At 58.7% G+C, this 26,710-nt stretch overlaps 1 protein-coding gene across 2 annotated transcripts in view; it reads right to left on the reverse strand.

The window, feature by feature from the left end:
- The window catches only part of NTRK3 (neurotrophic receptor tyrosine kinase 3), a 258,426-nt gene that overhangs the window by 196,910 nt on the left and 34,806 nt on the right, over positions 1-26,710 (reverse strand). For both annotated transcript variants that reach the window (XM_054577572.1, XM_054577573.1), the window contains exons 2-3: positions 17,677-17,751; positions 16,904-16,975 (exon numbers count right to left, since the gene is read on the reverse strand). In XM_054577572.1, the coding sequence (XP_054433547.1) occupies positions 16,904-16,975; positions 17,677-17,751 (147 nt within the window). The remainder of the gene's footprint in view (positions 1-16,903; positions 16,976-17,676; positions 17,752-26,710) is intronic.

Genomic DNA, 26,710 nt, shown 5'->3' on the forward strand with positions numbered 1-26,710 from the left:
AGTGTCCCTGAAAGTTCCCCAAAGCAAAGGCAGGTGTCCTTTCCCAGATGCCAATCTGTCCTAGAATCTAGCAGCCGCATGGCTTGTATATGGGAGGGAATCCCTCCAGCTGTCCCCAAGTGCCCTGCCACATTGCTGAGTGGCTGCCAGTGTCCTCTTGGGCTGGAGAAGCTCAAGGCAGGAAGGAAAGAGGGGACAGGTCTTCCCACGTGCTGCGGGGTGGAGAAGGACTGTGGCCGGACGCGTGGGAGACCAGGCCTGGGCGCAGATCACTACAGACTCTTCCAGAACACAAGGCCCACCTAATCAACTCCAGACCCGACCTGGAAGCGCACGTCTTTCTGTGCGAGGACCTTAACCTCCTGCTCCCGTGGAGTCTCTCATTGCCCACCTCCCTCCCTCCTTCTTCACCCCCCTCCCACTGCGGGCTGCCCCCTCCAAGCTTCTGGGTGCTTTTCCGTCTCTACGCCATGACACTGGGGCTCCCTGCACCCTCAGGCTCTGGCTGCCCGCCCGCAGGCACAGCGGCCGCCCCCTGCCCTCCTTTCCCCTCCTGCGGCAGCCCCCGTCCCAGGCTGCTGGCTTTGAGTGGCGGCTCTGTGTGCGTTGGCCTCCCCCACCAGGCTGCTTCTCCTGATGGCAAAGAACCATTTCCTTTCCATTCAACAGCTTTCAGGGCCCCTGACATAGAGCAAGTGCTTAATAAAGGTGCAGCAGACTCAACTGAGTTCCCACAAAGCCAGCACCATGTGGGTCTGACACCTGCATGCTCTGGGACCCTGGGTGAGTCACTTAACCATCTGTGCCTCAGTGCGCTCCTGTGTGAACTGGGGACAATGGCTGGGCAGGTGGCATTGCGGTGAGGATTAAATGGGTACGGCCAACTGGGTAGAGGAAGCGGTCGGCACGGTGCCGGGCCCTCGCACGGTCTATCGTTTCCACGCATGGCGTCCCTCCCCTTTTCTGCCCATCTCCAGTGAAAGCGGAGACCAGGCCAAGCCCATGAGGGCGAACACCAGATGCCCAGGCAATGCCCCCTGAGTTCACACATCCCCAGGACCTCAGTTCAGTAAAGGAACATGGAGACCCATTGCAATGAGACAGCAGGTAGCATCTACTCCCCTGGGGACATGCTGGTCCCGGTGTCCCTGCCTCTCCCTGCCTGCCCCTCCCACCCCGGGGCAGAGCCTGTGGGCCCCACCACCCAGGGACAGAGCACCCCCACCCGGAGGCGTGGGGCCGGAGGGCTGGTCAGATGTCGCCCACCTCTGGGTGTTCACCTTGAGTGAGGACCCCGAAAGGGCCTTAGGTCTGCTCTGTTCCTTCAGGCGTCTGCTTGACGCCAAGCCGTGAGTGATAGATACTGAGTCCATTCCAGGGGATTTTGCTCTTGGGAGTGTCTTTTCAGACAAATGAATCAAAAGCTAACTGCCCCGAGCGCGTGAGCTCCCTCTGGGCATTCCCAGCTGTGGCCCACTCAGGGGACAGGGGAGGCCAGGCTGAGAGCGGCTCCCACACAGAAACCACGACACGGTGACAGAGCCAAGACAGCACACTCCTTTTAACTCAGGAGCTGTTATGACAAGAGAAAAACAGAGTCACAGAGCATCTGTGGGAAAATCAGGAAAGTGTGCAATTAGTGGCTGAACACAAAGCAGGGGCCCTGGAGGGAGCTGGGAGCCCGAGGCAGGCATGGCCGCTGGGCGGGAAGCGGCCCGGAGCGCGTGGGCCAGGGAGGCCTGAGTCCAGGAGGCCGGCGGAGATGGGCGGGGCAGGCGCGCCCTTTGCTCTCCTGGAGCCAGAGAGCGTGTCCCTGCTGTTTACCTTTTCGGCAGAGCGGGCACCGGTCCTCCTCCTGAGAGCGACTCCTGGGACCCAGGGAAATCTACAGCTTTCTTACAAACAACAGAAGTGTGAACAGAGAGCTGCTTCGGGCCTTTTTATAAGGAAACCTGATTAGGCCTCCAACCCTTCCTTCCAGATGCGTAGCGGGAGGGCACACAGACCAGGCGTGGGGACAGCGCGTGGGGAGGGGTCCTCCCGCCCTGGGTGTCAGAGCCATCCAGGGCAGTGGGGCTGGCCTAGGGCTGGCACTGCTAAGCAGTTCCGGGGGGACGGGGACAGGGGTGGTCTGGGAGCCGCCCTTCAGAGCCCCTGGCCTAGTGAAATTTTGTTTTCCCAGTAAGCTGACATTGGCTCCTACCAAATCCTTCTGTCCTGAAAGGCCGGGCGATCACACATCTGTGAGAGGATAAAACAGCCATGTGTCAGATGTAAAGACAGACTCAGGGAGCTGGAGTGGGATTTCCCACCATGGGCCCTGGCCTACGTGGGGCCACTTGAGGAAGCCAGAAAGGACGGCGGCCCACGGGCTGGGTGCCCACAGGGAAAGGCAGGGGAGCCAGCAGGCAGGGTGGCCTCTGTGTCCCTGCTGCGCTGCAGACGGGACTGCGGGCAGGACGGCTCTGGTGGAGCCGCACACGGCAACATGCCCAGCGCTGGAGCGCCCGGGGCCCGTCTGCGGCAGGGGCGTGGGCCGCGGGGCTGAGCCGCAGCAGACGGGCCGGGCTGTCACGGAGCCTCCGGAGGCCGGCCTTCGTCCTCCTGTGGAGGCCAGGTCCCCACTCCCGGGCCCCCGGGCACCGGTCCCCCGGCACGCAGCCGCCAGGCTTCCCTCAGGCCCCAGGCCCCTCCTCTCTCGGCCACTGCCTGGCTCTGTGACCCCCGGACCGTTCACATCCCTGTGCTGAGCCTCACTCATCTCTCCTCTGAAAGGGGGGTAGTTACTCAATGGTGAGAATTAAATAAAATAACATGCGTGTGCCCCACACAGTGCCTGTCATGTGGAGTCATTAAGTGGAAATGGGCTACGAACAGAGACACACAGAGAAAGAAGCTGATGAGATAGCATCTCCAAAGCACCTGGGACCCAAGCAAGGGGTCCGTGGGGCGGGGGCGGGATGAAGGGCGGGGCCCAGGCTCCCAGGCCCAGATTCCTGGGTACGAACAGGCACGTGGGGGGAACCCTGCCCACCAGAGCAACACAACAAGAAAACTCACACCAGACAATGTGCTCAGCAGACGCTGCTAAATGGTTTCCAATTAATTAACTGATTACAGGATAGAACAGAAGGGGACTCGAAAGAGTGCTATTGACCTTTAAGAATAATTAATATCATCAGGATACCAAACTCATCCAAGGAAAATAATGAGGAACATTTTAATATTACATTCAAAAGTGCTGGATGGGGAGGCAGATGGGCCTTATCTAAGCAACCCCCAGCTCCCTGCTCCTGCTCCTGCGTCCTGTCTATCCATCGTCCCCCCGCCCCCGCCTCCTGCTGAGACTCGCAGGTGGACCCGAGAGAGGTCTGGACCTCTCACCTCTGCACATATGGGCAGCTGCCACCCGGGCCCAGTCCTGTGGCCCCTCCGTTTGTCCCAGAAGCAACGGCAGAGAACGGAGGGCAGGGGGACAGGCACCGGAGGCGGAAAGGGGCACGGCCCCCTCCTTGGTCCACGTGGATGTCTGCAAGCCTCTCTCCCTACCCGGTGCCCTGGCGGCCAGTACCCACTCCATGTCTGGGGCGCACACCCGTCCCCCAGGCTCCTTCCCTACGCACCCCTGAGGGATCAAATGACATTATGTCTGGTGGCAAACAAGCCACACAGTCTGTGAAATCCAGGGCCCCTCTGCCTGAGCCACAGCTCTGCTCCCAGCACCCAAGCAGCGTGGCATTGTTGAAGTGACCTGGAATGAGCCCTCACTCCGTGACCCTGGGGCTCCTCCCGGAATTTTAGGCAAATCCCCAATCCTCCTCTGCGGTTCCCTCTAGGAAGCCTTCCTGTCTGTCCCCTCCAGATTACGGGTGTCCCCACTCCCACGCCCCCAGAGCGCTCTGTCCGTCCCTTTAGTTTAGCACTTGTCACACTGTCAAATAATTTGTCTCTCAACAGCTTGGCTTCCTATTAGACAGTGGGCACCCGAGGAGTAAAATCCCAGCCTTGCTCTGTGTCTCTGTACCCCTGACACAAGCAAAATGCCTGGTACGCACAGTAGGTGCTCGGTGACTATCTGCTGAATGAACCTGAGAATATATGAACCTGAAAAGGTAGTCTGGTCAACGGAGGCAAAGCCATAAAGACTTCCCTCTTCTCTAGATAGCTCCGAGGACGCGAGATTAATTTGTTCGCTCAACAAGTCCCAGGGACAGGTGGCTGGGTTTGGCAGCCCGCGCCCTGGTTCGTCCAAGCAGCCCCTGCTCACATCTGTCACCCTGGACTCCCAACGGCCAGCCCCTTCTCACTCTCAAAAGTGCCCCTGTTCAACGGTAATTTTACAGAATGCCTATTGTGCGCCCTGCACATTTCTAACTGCTGGTTTACGGCACAGAACGAAAGAGATAAGCACATGTTCTACCCAGGGGTGTCCAACCTTTTGTGGGCCACCCTGGAAGAAGAAGAGTTGTCTTGGGCCACACACTAAAGACACTGAGACACATAATCACAAAAACACAATGTTTTCATTTACGACTCTGCGTTGGGCCGCGTTCACAGCCACCCTGGGCGGCACGCAGCCCACGGGCTGCGGGCTGGACGCCCCTGCTCGGTTTTCATACGGCCCCAGCCTGAGTGTGCGGAAGGGCGGTCTCCAGCCCTCGTCACTCAGCACACACTAATCTGCTGCCCAGCCCACACCAGGCAACGCGAGGCATGGGGTATGGAAGCCCCGCTCCTCCGGGGAAACCTGTCCCTTCACTCTGTCTCTGGGAGAATCTGGGGGAGGGGACCTGTCTGAAAGGTTTGCCTAGAGCTCAGAATCTGGCCGTGCCCCACGGTCAGGGAGGCTTGCTGGCCCCGCAGGGCGGGGGAGGCAGCCCACCCGGCCACAGCTCCCACAGGCGCACTGTCAGCCGGCCCGGGGCCCTCGCCCTTGCTATAAAATAGCTTGTTACTTCTAGCCCCGAGGAAGGGCAGGTCAGCGGGCATTTGCAAGAAGGCCCAGCTACAGGCACAAGAGGCCCTGCAGACTCCTGTGTCTGCACCATCCTCACGACCACGCCCAGCAGCCCGCGACCCTGCGAGCGCAGCCCCTGCGGTCCCCGCGTCTTCCCCAGTCTGCACGCGGGCCTCTCCCATCGCAGCTCGTCCTAAGCGGCTACAGAGCTCAGGTCCTGGAGCCGCCCGGTTTCCACCGCGCAGGCGACATGGCTCCCACTGAAATTCCCTGCCACCACGCCTCCTCGCCCGCTTCCCTTGACTGCCTTTGGACTGCAGCCACGGGAGGGAAGGGCCCGCCGCCCACCGCTCCGTCTCACTTCCAGGGTCAGCTGAAAACATCTCTCGTCTCCTTTTAATTGCACTTCTCTGCTTCCCTTTCTGTTATTGGCCTCATGACTCAGGGCTTTAATTTAGTCACCAAACAATGTCATTACACCACTGTTTTCTGCAATTTATGCCACGCACGGCCTTTTGGCCGCTGTTGTCCAATTGTCTGGGAGAATGTGTGGGAAAAGCAGTGTTCATTCCGGTCCCCCCGGACTCCCTCCCGCAGACACCTGACGGAGCCCGCGGAGCTGAGGCAAGGAAGGGATGAGATAAGAATCGTATCTCACACTGACTCTATGGAACCCAGAGGCAGCCCCACCCCACTTGGTTCCATGGAGATTATCACATGGCTGTGCCTTCACCTTCTCCAGGCTGCATCCGATGGATAGAAACGCAGTGTGAGAGGGCATCGGTCCACAGAGACGAGACACACCGAGAGCCAGAGAAACAAGGCAAGGAGAAAGGGACCAGGGCGCATGGGTCTGGCACCGGCTGGTTCCAGGGCGACCTATAAACCAGGCTTCTGCTTACAGCCCTTTGCACGAAGTCGAAGGCGCTGCCTGCACTTTGATCGTCACCACTGTTAGATAAAAGCATGCAGGTAAACCACTGAGTGGTCTGAATTTCACAAGCCCTGCGTGGAACAGGGTGCCAAACTCAACTGATTTTTTCTCGTACCCGTGCGACTATGGCCAACCTCAACTTATTATCTTGAGCCTTGAATACAAGCGGAAACAATTAATTAACTGCTAATCATTTTCACCTGCTATGGGGATTTTTCCAGAATCATTAACAATAATCATGTGAATAAACTAAAGAAAATTGTAATACAGGAATAATTTTCTGAGAAATACAACCAACAGATAACATTTATTGAGTACTTGTTAGGAACTAATCACTGTATGCTTTAAAGATATTAGGCCGTTGAATTTCCCCCCAAAACCTTTTATGAATATGTAATTGTTATGATTTGCTCTCACTGTATAAATAAAGAACCCATGGCTTAGAAGTGAGATAACTAGTTCAAGGTCATGAAGCTGGTAATGTTAAAACGGAGCCTGAATCACTATGTCTGATCGCAGAACCCACCCCCTCGGCTTACTCCTACACACACGCATGCGCCAGAATGGGTCCTGACTGCACCGGACGGTTGTACACACGCAGGTGAAGGCCTTCCAGAGAGGTAGAAGGCACAGCGTCACGGAGAACAAACCCCCCGGCACCGTGACTCGGCCGGCTCTGCCGCGCGTCTGCCGCAGCCTGTGCCCCTGTGACTATTCCTGGGAGGAAGCACGTGGCGAACCCACTAGCCACGGGCCCTGGTCGGCAGGAACAGGACAGGCTTGTGAAGCGATGGGCACCGCGACCCCTGGACTGCGGAGCCCAGCGGCTCTGCCCCGGGGGAACCAGCGCCACTCCAGCTCAGTTCTCGTCCCCGTGCCAGGGCCTGAGACGGTTCCCCACCTGGGGCACCTGAAGGTATAAGTCACAGCCCTCATCCCTCTGCACTGGGCCCGGGAAGAAGGGGGCTGGAGGAGCAGGCCTTTCTTACATCCTCTTCCCTGCCAGTGTCCGGACCGCACTGGGTGGGCGGGCGGAAGGCAAGCCACGCCCCCCACACGTGCCCAGCTCTCCTGGCATGCCCCCTGGCACTGACGGGCACAGGTCAGCTGCAGCAGCTGCACGGATGCTGGAGAGAAGATGAGGGGCAGGCCAGCGCCCGGGAGCCTCTCTCTAGGGAGCTGTGCACAGCTCCCTGCCCCGAGGCGGCTCCCTGAGCTCTGGCCATGGTGCTGAATCCCAAGGGAGAGGCACAGGAAGGCTGAAAGTCGGGTAAGCGGAAGCAGTGGGAGTATGATGCCAGTTTCCCCACCAAAAAGAAATTTTTCAATATTCCTTCAGGAAAGTCAGGCTCCCAGCCACCCTCAGAGAGGGAAAGTGACCTTTGCACCATGATGCGGCATAAAGAACCTGAATTCTGGAGCAGACGTTTATAGGTACGAATCCGTATCTTTAGCTGCATGACCTTGGGCAGCACATATGACCTCTCTGAGCCCAGAGCCCTCCGGAAGACCGTCACATATTCCAGCAGGATCACTGTTGGAAGAGTGCCTGGTAGAGAGAATAGCACCATCAATATTTCTTCTCTCTCTTTTTTCTGGCTTTGTTCCCTGCTTGCTCGGGGTGCATGTGGGCGTGCACACACACAGTGCATAGGTTTTCTCCCTCTTCCTCTGTAATGCTGCTTATCTCCCTTCAAGGATAAGCTTAAGACCATGTCCTTCCTCAGCCCCTCCCTAGCATCCCTGGAATACAAGACTCTCTCTGCTGGGCATGGCACCAGCCAGCATACGTTAATGTGCTAGTGTCTCTGGCTTGAGAAAGCACCTTGTGTCTTCTCAGCTACACTGAGCGTTCCTACTGCACCTGGGCCATGTCCTGCTTCAACCCCGCCATTCCTCCCATTCCCAAGCCACGGTGCTGGTTGCAGGGGGACATTTCCAAGGCACCTGCTACCTGCATCTAACAAGGCCCCTCACAGCACTATCGATAGCGTCACCTAGCAGAGACTTTGAACCTGACAGTATTTGGATGCTTTCAAACTGCATTTGAGGTAGCTTCCAGAATGACCCAGCTACCATGATGTCACCGGTAAAAGCGATATTAGTATGTGTTGCCCATGTCACCGGAAAGGAAATTAAAAGGAAAAGGTGGGCGGTGACTGATGTAAGTCTCAAAGCAGCACCAAGAACCTGAGACACAGAAGCCTGGTGAGCCCCCTCTCGGGTGTCGGCAATGACCGAGACAACGGCCCAAATGGCAGAAAACACAACGGCCTTGGAGTCAGAGACCTGTGTCCTGGTCTGGACTCCACTGCGTCTGCCATGTGGCCTTGGACAAGTCCCTCGCAGTGTCCTTCGCAACAAATAGGGATGGCGGTGGCTGCTACTGCACCTCAGCGCTGCCTATTAGTGAAAGGCGCCCTCGAGCGGCGGCCTCGAGCCTCGCCGGCGGTGAGAGTGCACTGCCCAGGCACGGCCAGGGGGCACCAGAGGGAGACGCCGGTGCGCTCCCACAACAGCACACACACAGTGACCGCCCGCCCTCCCCCCGCTCCGTGTCCTCCGGCAGGGCCTCAAACGGACACATCCACTTACTTTCTAGGTGCTTACGGGGACCCAACAGGTGCCTGGCATGTTCTAGGCACATCCATGAGAGAGTCAGGACAACAGAAATGAGAAACTCCCTGAAACTCTGATCTGATCTAGCGCTACTGAAAAAACCAGACCAAATATCTGCAAGGAATTCGTCACGTGCCAGAACCTCAAATGCATTATCTCATCCAAATCCCAAAACAAGCCTGAGAGGGAGATAGCTTTTCTCGCCACAGGAAAAACCCGGCTCAAAGAGATGGGACAACGTGACCAGGGGTCTGGCAGCAGCTCGGCAGGCCCGCTGGAGGTGCGCCCGGCCTGCCCAACTCCAGAATTTGTGTCCTCAGACAAAACACCATGCCTCTCCTCTCCACGCTCGGCCAAGTGAGGGGGCAGGTGGGCAGGGCAAGAACCCCCTAGCGCAGCCCCATGCCTGCGAACTCGCTTAACAAATGCTGCTGAGGATCTCTGAAATGACCAGCGTGGGCTCTCAAGTATGTCTGGTCACAGTCGGCAAGAGAGGCTTTCCGGAGATCACCGGAGGCCGAAGCAGAGACTGACACCAGAGAGAGACAAAGAGGAACAGGAGGAGGAAAGGGTGGGAGGAGAGGGGAAGGGCAGAGAGAGCCTCGGGGAGGCAGCCTAGGGAATGCCGTGGTTAACAGAGTCTTGGCTGCTTAGGCTTTATTTAAGAACATGCCCAACTGTCTAATTACAAGGCCTTAATTTGTTTTCTTTTCTGCACAATAAATAAGTAGCACACGGTTGCTCTTTGCAAACACCACCCTCGCTGCCTCGGCAGAGGCTCCTGACTGAGGACGGACAGCCGGCACATGCAGGGGCCGCCCCACCGCCACCGGCAGGGGTGAGCTGCCTGCTCCTCCAGCTCCCACAGCTGGGCTCGCCAGATGTGGGAACGGACAGGAGGACCCAGGTGCCCCCCGACTCCACAGGTGGGAGGGCAGCGAGGCAGACACCGCCGGCACCTGGCTCTGAGGGGCACCGGCCCGGCATGGGCGAGGCTCCCCGGATCCCACAGGCAGGCGCCCACTTTCCCTTGCCCTGCAGCTGAGCCCAATGCGCTGGACGCTTCAGGCTTCGGCCTACCCGGTGAGAAAGAGAAACAAACGGTCACACGTCTCCTCCATCACGTCGTCCATCCGCTCACCCCACGAGTGTCGACCACGTGCCCGGGCTGCCACGGGCTGGGCTCAGTCAGTGAAGAGGTAAGATGCGCTGTGTGTCCAGGGGCCCGGCCGTGAGGGAGGCGGGACGGCCTGCCTGAGGGACAGCCAGGGAGCCTTCAGCCCCGTAGGCACAGCAAACATCACATAATTAAAAGTATAAGGATTAAATCCAAGTGTATACTTATTGGGACAAGAGCAAAGGAAGAAAGAGAACAGGAAGCTAAGGAAGTGATGGGGAAGAACATCTGGGGGCGGGGCCATGAGGAGCTTCCACGAGAACCCTGAGCCAAGCTGGAAGGAGGGGACACTACAGGACACCGTGGGGGCTGCGGGGTGGGAGTGGGGGCAGGACAGTGCGGCCAGTGCAGGGCGCAGTGGGGGTGTGACTGCAGGCGGCCGGGAGGCCCCTGGGGTGGCCCAGGCAGGCCTCTGCCCGGGCGGCACACTCGCCTGGCTCCTAGCCTAGGAGCTCAGAGACACGTTTGGGAAAGCCAGACGGAGTCTTTCAATAACGTCCTTGCCAGGTGCATGAGGAGAAATGTGGGGTGGAGTGGAGGCTCCAGGGAGAGCGCTGAGGACACGGGTTTGGAAGGCCAGCCGGGCCGGGCAGGGGAGCACCGAGGCCCGCCTTGGACGGAGGCCTGGGGCGGGCGGGCGGACGGACATTCGGCAGCACGTGGGGTGGGAGAGGGGCCTGTCCTTCGCAGCCCTGACTCCCCTTCCTGCCCTGGACCAACCTGGGGGACAGGAGAGCGGCAAGCACAGCTTCTAACCTTTTTGTGCCACCTGCTTAGAAGCCACAGGGCAAGAGGGTGGTAGGGAGCCCTGCCACCCACCCGATTCCTGGTTCAGTGGGGGCCGGTGGCCCCTCAGACAGGCTGCCCCGCCTCCTGCACAGCCGGGCCCCTGGACACACAGTGCACAGCCCCGTCTTCCTGGAGCAGCCCTCACCAGGGACCCGGCCTGCTCCCCACCACGCCTCTCTCGGCTGCGGCCCCCCACCCCCTTAGGGGCTGGGTTGTCAGTTATCACCACAGGGGGCCGTCCCTGCTGCCTCTCCCCCGCACTGTGCCCTGCTCCCTGGGCGCCCCCGGTCCCTGCAACATCGTGGAGTAAACTTCCTCTGCCCCCAGCCCCGACAGGCACCTAAGGACCACCCAGACGCAGTGGTCCTGGAGGCTCCTCAGGACCAAGGCCAGCGACCCCGAGAGACAAAGGGGGTTAACCGCGGAATGAGAGACTGTCCAGAAGAAACAGGGGAGAGAGACGGGAGGCCGCCCGCCTGCCGAGGAACGGAGAGGGACAAAAATTAATGATGACTCCAAAATAGCCACGAGACTAATCTCATTTTCTAAATCTGTCCTTAACAAGAAAAATGGAGAAAAGAGATGTGGACAAATGGGAAGTAATGAAGCCTAAGGGCGGGGGGCGGGGGGAGAAAAGAAAATCAACTGAGAATAAACAAGGCTGGAAAATATGGGCACACGGTCTAATCTCCGAGGCCAGGGGACACGCAGCCTGGAGGCCACAGTGCTCACTAGCATCAGGCTGAGTTTTTGGGAGGCAAAGCTGACAAGGTTGCCACAAAATTCTTATTAAAAAGTTCAGGCCACATGATCCTAGCGAAGGGAGACTCCCGAAATCCAAACAAACATAGCATCTTCGGGGCACAGAGGACTTCCCGCTGAGAGAGTCGTAAATGATTGCAAACACGCCAGACACACGGTCTGGGCCGTGTTGGGTCTGTCTGGGTAGATCAGGGTGGTGTTGTTCACAGATCAAGGTGAACAGAAAGAAACTACCAGGAAGGGCATCCGTAATTCCAGGACCACAGAAAGTCTGGTGGAGAGACACAAATGGACAAGAAAAAAGACACACAGTTCAGGAAGCTTGCCACCTGCCTCGCTGGGGAACAAGAAGCAAATGCCTCCGAGGGTCCTGCAGAGGCAACGGCCCAGCTGACGGAGGGCGTGGGCGGACTGGAACGTGGCTTTCTTTGGAGATAGCAGATACATGAACAGAGGCCAAAAAATTCTAGGTTCAAAATCCAGAGCTTGGTGCATTTTAGGGCACAGAACACACTTAAGGTTCAAGGGGGCAAGAGGGATCCACCTGAAAAAAGGAACAGCAAAGGCTCTGCTGGGTCATTAGGTATCAGGGCTGGATGTGGGAGGAGGGCGGGGCCCCGGCACATCCACAGGAATGACTGCAGTAGGCGGCGCCAGGGGGCCTCAGGTGCCGAGCTGCCGCCATCGGCACAAAATCCTGGGATGTCAGGGCAGCCGCCTCAGAGGTCATCTAACCCGGAGCACATCCGTTCTCTCCTGGATTTTGCAATAAGGTCTGCCAGATGCAGACAGGGTCCTGCCTGGGACCGGGGCCAAAGACAGCCAGGGCCGGAGACAGAGAGGGAGCCAAGCGGGCATGTCAAGACGGCAGCTTAACGTAAGATCTAGGATTTGAACCCTGGCCTTTCCCTCTCCAAAGCCCACACTCCTGGGCATTAGATATACGATGTTCGACGACTTAGTCCTCTGCACAGGGCAGACAAAGGGCACACGTGGGGAAGCAGCGAGAGGACAAGTGTGCCAGTTACCAGTCCCCTGGGACTCAGAGGAAAGGCCCAGCACAGAGGCAAGGGGCAGGCGGAGAGGAAACACCTACGCATACAATAGCTACACACTGTTTTGGGGTCCAGAATGGGGGGCGGTGTATTTCAAGGAGAAAAATCATTGAGTGATTTGCAACACAATAAATCAGTCTCACTGTGTTTCCCTGCCAGTAATCCCAGGAGAAACTACTGCCTCCTCAGCAGCGTCCTGAAAGGGCGGGGACTCCAGCCACATCCCCCGTCCCACCCGCCCAGTGCCCCAGTGCCACGGACGCTCTCCTTGGGAACGTCACCGGCCAACACAGTTATGCTGAAAGCAGGACAGTCTCCATTCCCTCCTCGCTCAGCCCACGCCCGCACAGGTCAGCGCAGGGCCAGCGCTCTCGGCGGAAGGTTGGGTGCGTGTCTGCTCGAGACAGAGAAGAGTAACTTAACAAGGCATCCAGAGCTTTGGGGGGAAAGTAAGAAACTGAAGACGAGGGAGATCCCACTGCAACAACTCTAAGGGATTAAGTAAATTATTTTGGCTGCTGGAACCTTCCATTACATATTCTTGGAAATAAGTAGGCCATAGGCTAATGCTAAGAAACCTTTATAATGTAATAAAGATATTCAGGTTGTAATGTAACTGTCGTTACAGCGTTTGACCTGAATAGGAGTAAGAACTACACAGCTTTCTCGACAGAAGTGTCTGAGGGTGGCTGGTGCCAAACCCCCAGGGCAGCAAGAACCCATGCCCCCGCCTCCCTCTCATAAAAGTGTACGGACCACCAACCCTTTCATGAAAAGCTCTTACTGTAAAAACCAGAGACAAACCTGCCTGAAGTGTACAGAAAAGTACATGGAATCCAGAGTCAGAGGGACCCGGGCCAGGTCCTGGCCATCCCACGAACAGCTATGTGGCTGTGAGGGAACTCAGCTTTAACTTCCAAGCCTCAGTGTTCTTGCCTATGAAATGGGCACAGCAGAGCCCGAGCTTTGGCCATTGTGAGGAGTGAGGTCGCACTTGTAAGAGCAGTCTTTCGTACTTAGTACATTCTTGACCCCTGTGAGCCTTTCCTTCCCCTCTCCTGATGCCAGCTCTTTTTTTAGCACAGTCTTCTAAACATCCTAATAAGTTTTTAAAAAATCATCTCAGACAGCCTCCCGGAGTGGTACTCCAAGGGCCCGCGGCGCTCTGCTGCTGCTGCTGCTGCTGCTGCTGCTGCTGCTGCTGCTGCTCACGGCTGAGGCTGCTCGTGCTGCACCCAGGAGGGTCCAGGGGGAAAGCAGGCGATGTCAGAGACAGCGCTTTGGGGCCATGAAGCGCTCTAACAGATGAAAGACAGTACCAGCATTTGCGTGCGGTTCATCGGCATTACCTACGGCGACTCCGGACCTTGGAGGCCCAGCCAGGGTATGAGACACCCAAGAAAAGAGACCCCAAAAAGGAAGCGATAAGCTCGCTGAAACGAACTGCATTGGAATGGGGTACACAGAGTCTAGAGCAAGGAACCAAGGAAACAGAGGAGAGATTCGACCAGGGTTTACTGTCCGCACTCAAGGAAGACACCAAAGGCTGCAGACATGGGTGTTCCAGGCCCCAGAGCGGCGGGCGGCCGTGTAGGACAGAGACCCAACTTTTCCAGAGCAGACTGGCGGCTGCCTCATCCCTCCTCTCAGACTCTATTATCACCACCACCAATAGTGACAGTAATTACTATTGTTATTAGCAACTGCCATGTCTGAACTCTGACTGTTTACGGGGCCTCCTATTATTCAATCCTGACCACACCCTGCCCCTAAAATAGGCATTATTATTATGTCCATTTGACAGATTAGCAACCCGCTCTTTCAACTATCAGTTTGGAAAATCTTTATCCTTAAGAATTCTTAATCCAAAATTTTTAAGATCTGATCTGGGAGAGGACCGAAGGGTCAAGAACATTCCAGTCTCTCAAAAAAAAAAAAAAAAGATTCCTCTTGATGTATATGAACCAATATTTCTCTTTTTCACATATAAAAAAAAAAACCGGAAAGAGTCCCGAGGCGACGGTCAGCCACTCACAAAGCTGGACGCAGGGCCCAGCTGTCCTGGCCCCCAGCCTCCTCCGTGGCGGACAGAGGCACCTCGCAGGTTCACAGTCACGCCAAGGAAGGGCGACACTGACGAGACAGCGGCCCGGGGCAGGGGGCGGCACGCGGGTCGGAGCACTCTGGGTAACACGAGAGCCGGGCAGCGGCCATGGCTTCACTTCCCGCTTCTTATTCTGTGCAGAGAAGACTTTTCAGCCATCACCGCCCCCCCCGCCCAAAGAAAAGAAGAAAGAAAGAAAGAAAAAGCCGCCAAGTCAAGGCTTAGCAATTAGTGCTGGAGTAAGTGATCATCTTGTGATTGCTCAGCTGGGGCCCGAAGACTTGTAAGTGCTTTTAGGGGACAGAAATAGAAGGTGCTGTGAGGGAGCAGAGAAACCCAGCCCACTTGCCAGGAGAACACGTCCCCAGGCAGCTGGGACTTGGGTGTGTCCTCACAGCTGGGGGAGGTTCCTGAGAAAACACAGCCAGGGAGCCACGCCTGTTCCTCGCTCCCTCAACTCCCTGTGAGCCCAGGGCGCCTCTGCAGGACCCTCCCTCACCCCACTCCTACTGGAGCCGCTGGACCACGTGCTGACCTTCCACACCAAGCTGAGCACCCAGTTCACGGCCAACGTGCAGCCAGGCCCGAACCGTGGTGAACAGCAGTCACCCCTCCTTCTCGCCCTTGCTCCTCCCGCAACCCACACAAGTACCTGGGCAGGTACTGGCCCCCATGTCCAGCAGAAAACAGGGCCCAATGTCACAGGCAGGCTTCCGGGCACCATCAGAGCCTAGTGCAGCCAGACACCTTGACCCCAAAGCTCGGGGAACCTCGCGAAGCCCGGCAGCCTGGCACGCACCACCCAGCTGACAGCAGATCATGCCCCACAGCGGGGGGTCACCACCTTCATCTCGGACCTCAAGGGTAAGTCAAAGACATTCCAGTGCGACCCACTTCACAGACACCTGACACCCAGGATGCGGCCCTGCCCTCTCTTCTGGGCCAGCCCTAGAAAGGTGACCCCGAGAGCTGCAGGTGACACAATGTCCTCGAAGGCCCCGGGGCAGGAGCGCGCCGGCACCGCCCCCATGCAGCGAGCCCCGAGCGCGGCCCTCGGCGTAGCTCTGGGACCCTTGTATGACCTCGTATGAAAAGGGAGACTTCTCGGAGGTCAAAAACTTCTTCTCCTGCGATATTTTACATTGACCCTCAGTTCCCTGATAAACTAAACACCTGCCCGTCCGGTGCCAGGACGGCCCAGCATCCTGAGTCTGGCTGCGGCCACGCCTCCCACTGCACAGCATGTGCATCATCGGGACGGTCCCCCCATAGAGGCTCCAGGAGGGCAGGGGCCACGGCTCGGTGAGCCAGGTCAAAGGGAGTTCTTGGCCCCCCACCGCAGGCATGTGGGCCGAGAGCAAAGGCCGCGTGGCGCACTATCTCTAGAGGGAGGAAAGAAAGCTCAGCACAAAGCAGGGGTGCCCATTACTGATAAACACACGTGTGTGTGTGCGTGCGCATGTGTGTATTTACTGAACACATGCTAGGGGCTTGGGAAAACACAGGGGCCCAGGGACGAGCCCGGACCCTCACGCCCACCACTCCCCGGCGAGCCCCTCAGACGCTCTGCCGCTGCCGGGGAGGCTCCGCCCAGCCCGCTGCCCCTTCGTTAGGGGACGCGAGATGTCTCCACCGTGCAACTCTCACGTGCCCACAGGAAGGACGCATCTGAAAGTCATTCCTCCATTTCCTCCCCAAACACAAAAGCCCCCCACCAAGATCCTGTGGCATCTCTGCTTTTTGGGGAATGTCCCCGTGGATGCCCATGGTGGCCGCTGTCCTCACAGGAGAGTGGGCCAGGCAGCAGGCGCCCCGTGGGCACGGTCAGCTCGCCCTTCCCCCCATCGCCCTCGGACCCCTTTCACCCCAGGGAAGGGGGTCCTCCCACCGAGTCCCAGTCCTCAGCCCCGAGCCAGGTGTGGCCAGGAAGCACCAGGTTCATGGGATTCTCCCCCACAGGCCCAGCCAGAGCCCCTCCGCCATCAGACAGGGCGGTCGGTGGGGGGAGGGGGACACAGACGGCCCTCCCACCTGGCCACGCGACTGGCAGTGTGTCCCAAACAAAGCTGTGTGGCCTTACATGCAGGCGTCCCCACTGCTCCGGGCTCTCCTCCACGGAGCGCAGAACCTGTGTAGACACGGCATCCGGCCCGGCCCCGCTTCCCGTCCTGTAACCCTCCCCACCCGGCACCCGTACCGCGGACCCACGGACGGTCTCAGGGGTGTCATACTCACCTCCTCCAGGAGCGTGTCCGTAAAACTGCAAGTTGTTCATGAAAAATGAACAAACTTGGGAGTCCAGACCCCCTCCCGATAATCTTAAGCTTCTCTTTCTGACAGGAACCTTAGAGAACATCAACTCCAAAGCTCTCATTTTAAGAGGCAAAGTCAGAGGCCCCGAGAGGCCGGGGGGCTTGCCCCAGGCGCACAGCTTCCCTGCCAGGACCCTCCCCCTACCACGCGCTCCCAGCCTTCCGGATGCCGCCCAGACGCCAACGCTACTCACATGTAGCGCAAGTGGGGGTTCTTGGCAAAGGCTCTGGGCTGGATGCTCCTAAGTCCTGAGTTCTTGATGGTCCTGGAGAGAGAACCAGGGGGTCAGCAGCCCTGAAGGGGCAGAGGGACACCCGCTCTGGGCTGAGGGTGAGAGGACATCAGGCCAAGACTGGACCTGCGGCCGCCCTTGCGAACCGAGCTCGTTCCTTCATCATCAGCTCCGCCGGGCCGTCCACCTGGGGGAGCCCGGCGAGGGGTGTCTGGGCTCACACCCCGTGGGGCTGGGGGACAGTTTGGGATGGGACAGGGCAGTGCTGGCAGCTGTCCGCACCCAGATGAGCAGGTGTGTGAGAACACGGCTCCCCCTTGGTGCCTCCTGCCCCCACCCCAAATCCCCACCCCCCCGCCCCTGTCCCCCTCCCCTGCCCGCCACCGCTGAAGTCCAAAGGGGGTGGTGGCTGGGAGTTCGCACTCCACCAGGCAGAGGGCCAAGCAGAGAGCGCTAGCCTGGGCAGCCTGGGCTCAGGTCCTACCCTGAAACCGGAACTGCAGGCTGAGGTTCTGGGCAAGCGCCTCGCCTCCCCAGGCCCAGGTGAACCGTGGGGGCAGGAAGGCTGGCTGGCCTCTGCAGCCTGACATTCCCTGAGAGGGCGGTGCCCCCTCTGCTGACAGAGGGACCCCCAGCAAGTGCAGACAGCGGCCTGCAGCATCCCCACCCCACCCAGGAAGGCAGCCGGGCAGGGCCCCCACCCTCTAAGGCCCCTCCCAGGACCCGGCACTCACAGCTTCTGCAGGCCAGTGTAGAGCTCCATGTCCACGGCGTTGAGAGTGTGCAGGCCGCGCCAGTTCTCTATGTGTCTGCAGGAGGGAAGGCGGACACGGGTCAGCCGGGGCCAAGGAGGAGGTGCGGGCTTGAGAGCCACGGGGACCTGGGCTTGAACCTGGATCAGCCCCACGCCAGCTGGGCCTTCACCAAGTCACCAAATACCTCTGATCCTCAGTTTCCTCCCCTGCACGGCAACAGGCACATGGCCTGCCCACCTGAGGGACCGCTGTGAGGCCCTGGGGGTAGCATGGGACGCCCCCCTCAGCTCCAGAAAGCCTTGAAACCCAGTCCCCTGTTGATCTTTGCGGCTCATGTCCCTCTATTCCCTCTCCTTCCTTTTCTTTTTTACGAATTCTTAGGGACAGGCTCATTTTCTTAGTTCCAGCCTACAGGACAACACAAATGGTGTGTCAAAAAAGTGGGGGGCAGCCCAGACTGGTGAGACTCGGGGGTTGAGTATCATCCTGCAAAGCAAAAGGTCACCAGCCAGATCCCAGCAGGGCACGTATGTGCCCAGGTTGTGAGTTGGGTGGCTGGTCAGGGTGTGTACAAGAGGCAACCAATCAGTATCTCTCTCCCACATTGATGCTTCTCTCTCCTTCTACCTCCCTTCCCCTCTCTCAAAATGGATAAATAAAATTTTTTAAAAAGGCGGGTGGCTTGCCCGTGGGCATGGCATTTGGACGGAAAAGCCCAGGAGGAGCACGCCTGCCCCAGGGGCTCCCAGGCTCCAGACACCGACGGCCCCGTCAGGCGACCACGGCCCAGTCTGTCTGGAGCTCAGGACGCCAGGACTCGATCTGGCAAAACTGACTCCACAGAGGAGGGGACCACCGAGGGGCCACGGAGGCACCGGGCTGCCAGGGGAAGGAGCTGAGGCTGTGTTCGAGGAGCCGGGTTCCCGCACCAGCTCAGCGACGCGGGCGGCGCGTGGCTCCGGGCAGGGCTCCGACCTGCATGGGCCTCCTGGTCTCCAGGTGTAATGGAGAGGCTGCGCCCGTCAGCAGTTTCCCTCCTCCTGACACACCTCTCCTTTCAGAACTTTCTCCCCAGGGACCGTAGATTGGAGGAGGCTGGTGCCGAGCAAGCACACCACGTTTATTAAGCCATAATGAATTCATCTTCTCGGATGTATTCACCAAAGACATAAGTCACCATTAACCAGAGCTTTTCATCAACAAATATAAAGCAGCACTAACTCAGCCAGTGGAGAATTCCAGCCCAAAGCAAAGGACTCCAAAGTTCTGCAAGCAAGGGAGGGCCTGTCACGGGTATGGGTCCGATTTCTCTAAGTTTGGGGGGTGGGGTTGATACTGGCCTCCCAAGGAGCTCCAGTGCCTCATGGGAACGGTCCGCTGCCCACCGGCCTCCTTGGATCTGACTCACCCATCAGTGGCCCCGAGGTCTAAGCACCCGCTCAGTGAGCAGTGCAGAGAGGGGACGGCTCACCCTGGGACACTCAGGCCAGAGAAGTGGCAGCCACCTTCCCCAGACGTCCCCTCCCTGGCTCCCCACCCCCACGGCTCTGCCATCTGCCGCCAAGCGCAGCCGGAGCCAGAAAGGCCGCGGGACGGCAGGGGCCGGGGGCTCGGGAAGCGCTTCAGCGCCGCACGGTGACAAGGTATGCGAGAGCCCGTTTTGTACCACATTCTCTCGGGGCCCCTGCGGAGCAGCCAGACACACTGGCATCTGCTGGGGACGTGGACCAGGTGGCCAGCTCGGTATTAAATTCCAAGGCCAAAGCCTTCCCTTGGAAGCCACGCAGCCACCGGCAGTTTACTTGGTCTGGTGCCACCAGGGCAGCGGCCCCAGCTCCGTTTCAGGGGAAAGGCAGGCCCGGCCGAGAGCGACCTGTGTCAGTCCCCAACCCGCCCCCGCCCCCCACCCCAGTGCATCCACGCGAACTGTCAAGCAGGGTGCAATGTCCCCTCAGATGACCCTTCACTGGTCAGCAGGCAGCTGTCCATCCATGGACTGAATGAATGGAATCATTTCTCTTAGCCCACATGAGAACTCCGTAGACGTGTCTGGATCATGGTCAACCCTCATTGCATCCTAACCCTTTCCCCGGTCAGTCCGCACGGCCTTCTGCCCGCACAGTGGCCCTTCCCAGACACAGGCACACCAGAGACACGGCAGGGAGCGGCCGGGCTGCTGGCTGCTGAGGGCTCCCCGGGCGACAGCTCGGGCCCTGCTCCCCCGCCTCCGACACTGAGGGATGGAGATTGACAGCCACAGAGCGAAGGCACGGTTCGGGGGCCGAGCCCGCGGGCCTCACCTGGCCGCAGCCTGAAAGCTGAGAATAGGCGTTACATTAAAAAAAAAAAAAAAAATCAAAAGTAGACTCCTACTTTGTGGCATGTGAAACAGGCATGAGATTCAAACTTCAATGCGCCTGCCTTTCACTTCCTATTGTCACCGCCACGTCTGCATCTGAAGACACAGCTGAGCGCGCCCTGCAGAGACGAGGGCCTCCTGGCCTGTAAGGGAGAGGTGCTGCACCCGCCCAGAGCCCGGCGGCCAGGGTGCACGCGGGCCCGTCCAGGTTACATCGCCCGTCTGTGCCTCAGTCTCCTCCTCCGTCCAGCAGGGATAATAAAATGCCCCCCCAGTAGGAATGACGTGAGGGTGGAAAGACGACGCTCCTGCAGTAAGTGCTCGGGAAGGGCCAGCATCGTGCGGTCACTTCAAACCCTGTGCCTTGCAGAGGCGGGCAGTCCTCCCTCAGTTTTTTAGCTCAAAGCGGCATCGTGCCTTGAGTGGGAGCTGTCATTTCCCAGCAATCATTGATAAAAACTCCGTGCGACAGAAGGGTGGAGGGGCAGTAAACCTGTCATTCCTGGCCTCCGGGAAAACTGTTGAAGCAGAAATTATAAACAGGTTCAGGGGGTGCACAGACGGCAGCTCGGAGCAGGTTCCAAGGGACGTGCAGGGCAGCAAAGGCGCCGCCTGACATTTGCGATGACATCGGCAAGGCACCTGCCAAGTCATCCCGTGACTCCCCACTTGGTACCAGCCCTGGGGGGTCAGTTATAGCAGCTCTGCTGGGTGCGCTGCGCTGGGACAGGGGCCAGCAGTCTGTGTGGAAAAGCAGGCTCTAAAAATACAAGCAATCACTAGGCTACAGCGAGAGCCGGTCTGGTTTGCTTTTGTTCTTGCTACATGGCCTAGTGCAATTAAAGTGACGTCTCCTCTTTTAGTGCTTTTCCAGGGTGTCCAGGCTGTCCTCACCCAGCATTTATTTTGTCATGTTGGGAAAAAGATCGATAACAATCATTTTTGAAGAATGGTGGGGCACACAACCCCTGCACAGGGCTGTCACTGGCCGCCCTGTCCCAGGACCCGGCTGCACCGGCCGGTCCCTGCTGAAGTGTCTCAGGGACGTGCTGTGTGCGAGAGAAAGGACGCGGAGCAGAGCCAGGAGCGCTGTCTGTCGTGGGGACTGCGGGAGGGCACGTCTGTCCGCTGGCTGGCTCGGGCAGAGGGCTGCGGCCTGGGCCTCGGGCCGCCTGCCATGAGGGGCAGGTGGAGGGAGGGCAGGGAGGTGGCCGCCATCTGAGTGAGTTACCTACACTTTACTTCCATGCAGCGGCTCTTGGCTGGAGGGGAAGTTGTTCCCCAAGGGACACTGGGCCACGTCTGGAGGCATTTTTAGTTGTCACCACGGAGACAAATGGAGCGGTACCAGCCTCTGGCGGGTCGAGGCCAGGGATGCACCTGAGCATTTCAAAAGCACACAGGACAGCCCCAAGCACAAGAGTTATCAGCCCAAAGCCCACAGTGCCGAGGCTGGGGGACCCTGCTTTGATGCCTAAGGCTGCCACTGAAGAAAGTTCCGTGGCTTAAAACAGCAACAATTTTGAAAATGCCTGCTTTGCAGCGAACGCCGAGAGGCCCAGGGCCAAAACCGAAAAGCTCGCTTCTAGGTCGCTGAGTCAGACGAGAAAAGAATCGAAAGCCAGGGTGTCCAGACGCTCTGGAGCCACGGGCCTCCCCAGGGAAGAAACGAGGGGCTCTTAGGCCCGCCGGACCATGGCCCGTCCAGGCCACGCACCCCAGAAGCAACGATGGCCTCTTCTCACCAAGCCCTGGAGCCGTCTGCGGGCCACGAGCCTTTTCCCTCAGCAGCACACCCCCTGCACGCACACAAACCGAACATGCTCCGCCCCACTGCCTACCCTCCCGCACTGCCTCGCTGGCCCCAGGAGCAGACCCGCGGCGCTCTCTGGGGAGAGGGAGATGCAAGTCTTAGCTCACGCCACGGCTGCGTTCCAAGCGCCCCGGGCCAAGCAGAGCCAGGCTGAGAGCCCAGCTCACAAAGCCTCGGTGAGGCAGAGACGAACCTCTGTGGTCAAAGGGTGCACTGCTGCCCGGGGCGGGGGGAGAAGCCAGGGGCCCACTCATGAGCGTGGTCTCTCCAGAAGCATGAGAGAAGCTGTCAGAGGGGAAGCCACGCCAGCGAAGCACACCAACAGCCCCCAGCTGCGGAGCAGTGCTAAGCCCAAACCCCGGAGGGACACGTTGCACCCATTTTGGGGATGAGCTAGGCCGCAGTGAAACATTAATTAACATGTCCATGGGAAATATAAAGCTCCTTTGTGCTGGAAGTGAATTTGATTGGGCTTCTGTGCCATAGCTCCCATCCTCCGGTATGTCTTGAGCCAACATGTTAATGAATTGGCAATCTCCAAGCACAGAAAAATTAGATGGTACAGACGGTGTGACCCATATTTTAGTTAAAAACATGCCATGTGGATACGTTTGAGTTGCTCCTAACGCCCACATTTAAGTCCTATGCATAGGAAACTCTAGAACACAGAGGAGGCATCTACCCCCATCCAGCGTCAGGGGAGGGCCTATGAAAGGGGCAAAGCACCCTACACCTGGCAGAGTCCCCCTTGTCACCTTGGTACCCGGCGGGACAAGGGGTTGGCCAGTGTGTGTCGGGGGCCCTTCTTGCCCCTGGAAGGCCCAGCGCTGCCTCATTTTCCGGCCTCTGCCCTTGCCTCCCTCGCTGTCAGGGCACCGCTGTCTCCGCTGCACAGCCTCGCTGCTGTGAGGGAGCTTCTTCATGACCACAGTTTCTGGACAACTGAACTTAAATGCAAAACATCAGCACGTTCGACTTCCTTGCTGGACGTTTCTTTTTTCTCCCCAACAACGCATCTCACGCCTCTTTGACTTTTCAAGCAGAGTGGACAGCACATGACATTTTCTCGATAATCCTGGGTGACCACGACCAGCCTACCCAGTCCACTGCGCTGCGGCACAGTGACACGCTCAGAGGCTCTTCACGTATGCCGAACGTGGGCCCCACCCAAAATGGCCTACGCTGACGTGATTCCCAAATCCCAGCGGTTACGGCATCCGTTGTTCGTGGTTTCCTGGCTCTTTTGTTGCCCGTGGGTTGTGGCCATCACCCCTGTGCACATCTGCTGGAGGCCCCTGCTCCCCTCCCGTGGGCCGTGACCGGTCTGCTAGGCAGCCCCTGGGAGCAGAGGTCACCCGCAGCACCTGGGGCCGGGACCTGGAGGAGACGCCTGCTCTGAACGTGGAAGCTGGGTGCCCCTGGGCCAGTCACCCAAGCCCCTCCAGTCTTCAGCTTCCTCCCAGGAAATCTTGTTGTTGTGAGACAAGCGGAAGCGGTGCCTCCGTCCCCCCTCAGCCCCAGAGCAGGAAGCAGCCGGTCCCACTGCTGTGCTTGGAAACATGCATCGAGTCAGAGCAAAGAGCAGCTGCGCGAGGATACAGGGAGTAGGGAAAGGCTTCCACCCATGCACACACACCCCCACACACAGGTGGGGTGCTGCCCTTGTTGCCGCTTTGCATCTGCTTTCTGATGACTTAAGGCTGCCAGGTGAGCAAAGCATTCTGGGAGCACAGTCGTAATTCACACTTCCCCAGTGGCTCCGCTAACACGCAGTCCCACGTCATTCTTGGAGGGGCAGCCTGGCAGGAGGTGGCTGAAACTGGCGTGTCACACGAGTTTCTGTACATGCGTGTGCTGCCCCTCCGACCCAGAACATGGGAGCTTCTGGCACCAAGGTGGCACGCAGGTGTCCTTTCTCCCCAGGCTGGACCCCATGAGGTCCAAGGCTCCCAAGCCCTTCTCCCCTGAATCCCAGTCCAAGGTGGAGGCCCAAGCTGAAGAGTGGAGCTGGGAGCCTGGGGAAAGCAGCCTGGAATCACATCTCCTAAATAACTGGTTGGTTTGGAGCGCGCATGTGTGCACACACACTCACACACACACAGAGAATATGCTGTGCATTTGACTTCGAAGCCTTGTGGGGCAATGAGGAAATTGATTTGTTATCCAGGCATATTATGTCTAGTGATCCAGACAGGAGCATTAGCTTTCAATTATCTGATACGCTTAGCATTGTAAACAAACCGTCTGGAGCAACAGCTCCATGAAGCTCAGGCACCAAGGCGGCTGGGAAAAGCCACGTCGGATCCCCCCAGCCAAGTCACCCAGTTCTCCCTCTCTTGACAGCTGTTGAGAGGGCACTAGGCGCTCAGGGAGCTGAGCCTGGCAGCCTGGGGAGCCTTCTCCGGCTGACAACCCCAGCAGGCCTGCCCGTGAGCACACAGCTCCATGGGCAGCTGCACACCAGGGCCACGGGGAACCGGTCCCACATCTGGGACCCCCGGGACCGCAGAAAGGAGCATTCAGATCATGCAGCGAACAGATGGAAGACGCCGGCGTCTGTGTCAGCTTCCTGATCAACTCACTCCAAGGCTCGTGCCAGGAACAGGGAGGTCTGTGCACACACCTGTGCCCCTCGGGCGCCGGGGTGCTGTGTCTCCCCGAACAGGGACCAGATCAAGGCGCAGCCCCTCAGCTCCCCCACAAACAGGAGACAGAACTTTCAGGAGGAACACCGCCTCGGGGACTCAGCCAGGGCACTGGGGAGTCCAGGATGTCCTGCTCAGCCCCCAGCCTGTGACCGCGCTAGCCTATCCCTCACTAGTCTCTCAGTGCCCCTCCACCTGTGCCCTGCGCACCCTGAGCGGGCGGGCTTGGCCGTGACCCCTGCAGGCACACACGTGGCACACGAGGTAGCCACCATCTCTCACCTGCGCACACTGGCTTAAGCCCTCCAACCCCCTCCCTGGGCTCCTCCGCCACAACCCAAATGACACAGCCAGGCGGAAGGTCCTGCATGAACCGGCCGCTAGCTGCTTCCATGGCCCTTCTGCCAGCACCTTCTTCCCCTTGTTTTCACGGCCTGGGCCACACTGGCCTGTGTTCTAGTCTTAAACATGCCAGGCTTGTCCGTAACCAGAACTTCCATGAAATACTCTTGGCGGCTCCTGGCAGCTCCCTCAGATCTCGCTCCAAGGTCACCTTCTCCGAGAAGCCCACCCTGCCCCACCCCACCCCCCGTGAGCACCCCCCTCCCCCGCTCCCCTCCAGCTGCGCCCTGGCACAAGCCCCTGCTTATGTCCTTCACAGCCCTTAATAACCATCTGTAATTGTCTCATTTGGTTATTTGATTATGTGTTTGTCATCCGTGTCGCTACACCAGGACTAGGATGCATGGGAACAGGGAGCATGTCTGCCTTGTTCGCCACTCAGTTACCTCTGGAGCCTCCAGTGCGAGCAGGTCGTGGGTGAAGCGCGGCACGGGCACGGTGCTCCCCTGCTCCCCTGCGCCGCCCCGCCCCGGGCTGGGCCCCACGACGCCGTGAACAGGGTATCAGAGAAGGGATGTGGCCCTGGGCACCCCATTCAACTCCCCGGGGAATCATCACAGGGCCCAGCAGCGAGGTGAGCGCCAAGGTCCTGGGAGGCCCACGGGTCTGCTGCTCGCTCACCTTCGGTGTCAGGAGGGGGACGGGGGCAGGGTCCCCACTCGGCACACCCGGGAGAGAGGGGTGAGCATGCTCCTGACAGCTCGGCACATCTTTTCCACCTTCCCTTTCTGCCCCTGAGACTGGCCTTTGCCAGATGTGGAGCCCGTGCCTCCGGCACCACACAAATGCTCAGTGACATCGGAGCGAGGGAGGGAGTGAGCGAGCCCCCACAGTGACCAGCAGCTGCCCGGGGGCCCCCTGCCCTCAGCCCCTGCGCCTCCTCAAGGACTCGGTCACTTTCCTCCCCCTCTTCTCGGTGCCTTCACTCTCTCTCTGCGAGACGTCCCCACCCACCTGCACACACTCCCCAGGACAGCCCACCTTCACTGGAATCTCCTTGACACCATGACCTCCTCCAGCCACCAGCTCACGTCTCTGCGTCTCTCTTTGGTGAACGTTTTCAAAGGAGCGGTTTACATGCGCAGGCCCTCCCTCCCTCCCCGCCACTCTGAATCTCTGTCCCCATTTGTCTCTGTCCCCACCCCTCCACTGGAACTACCCTGACAAGGTCACCAGTGATTTCCACACGGGCAGACCCAACGGGCTGGTCTCTGACACTAAGTCGCCCAGCCTCTCAGCTGCGTCCTTCCGAGCTAGCCACTCTTTCTGGAAGGTCTCTTCTCTATGGATTCCTTTACTCTAGTCTTTCCTGGGTTTCTTTCTACTCTCCGGGTTACTCCTTCTGTGTCGCCTTTGCTGATTCTGTATTCTCTCTCTGAACCTGAAATGTTGGTGTCTCCCAATCTCACCCCCGGCCGAGGCACGGTGACTTCACCCATGAGCCGGCACCCAAAGGTGCACCTCTACTCAGACTTCTCCCTGAGCTCCAGGCTCTTCCCCAGCATCTCAGCAGGTCCAACACCCACTGCTTTTGCGTCCCTCGCAGAGCCTTTCTCTATGACCTTCCTCGTCTAGATCGATCGTTTTCAAGCAGGTGGTGGATTCTGGCCTCCAGGAGACCCTTGGCAAGGTCTGAAGTCATTTTTGACTGCCATGCCTGGGAGGCACTCCTAGACTCTACTGCACAGAGGCCAGAGATGTTACTGAATACCCTACAACACACAGGAGAGCCCCTCGCAGCCATCGTCCAATCCGACATAACAGTGCCAAGCCTGAGAATCAGAATCTACAATT

Source organism: Pteronotus mesoamericanus, unplaced genomic scaffold (assembly GCF_021234165.1).
Source record: "Pteronotus mesoamericanus isolate MK-2021 breed Mesoamerican mustached bat unplaced genomic scaffold, CSHL_Meso_final contig_438, whole genome shotgun sequence".
Taxonomy (NCBI): Eukaryota; Metazoa; Chordata; class Mammalia; order Chiroptera; family Mormoopidae; genus Pteronotus; species Pteronotus mesoamericanus.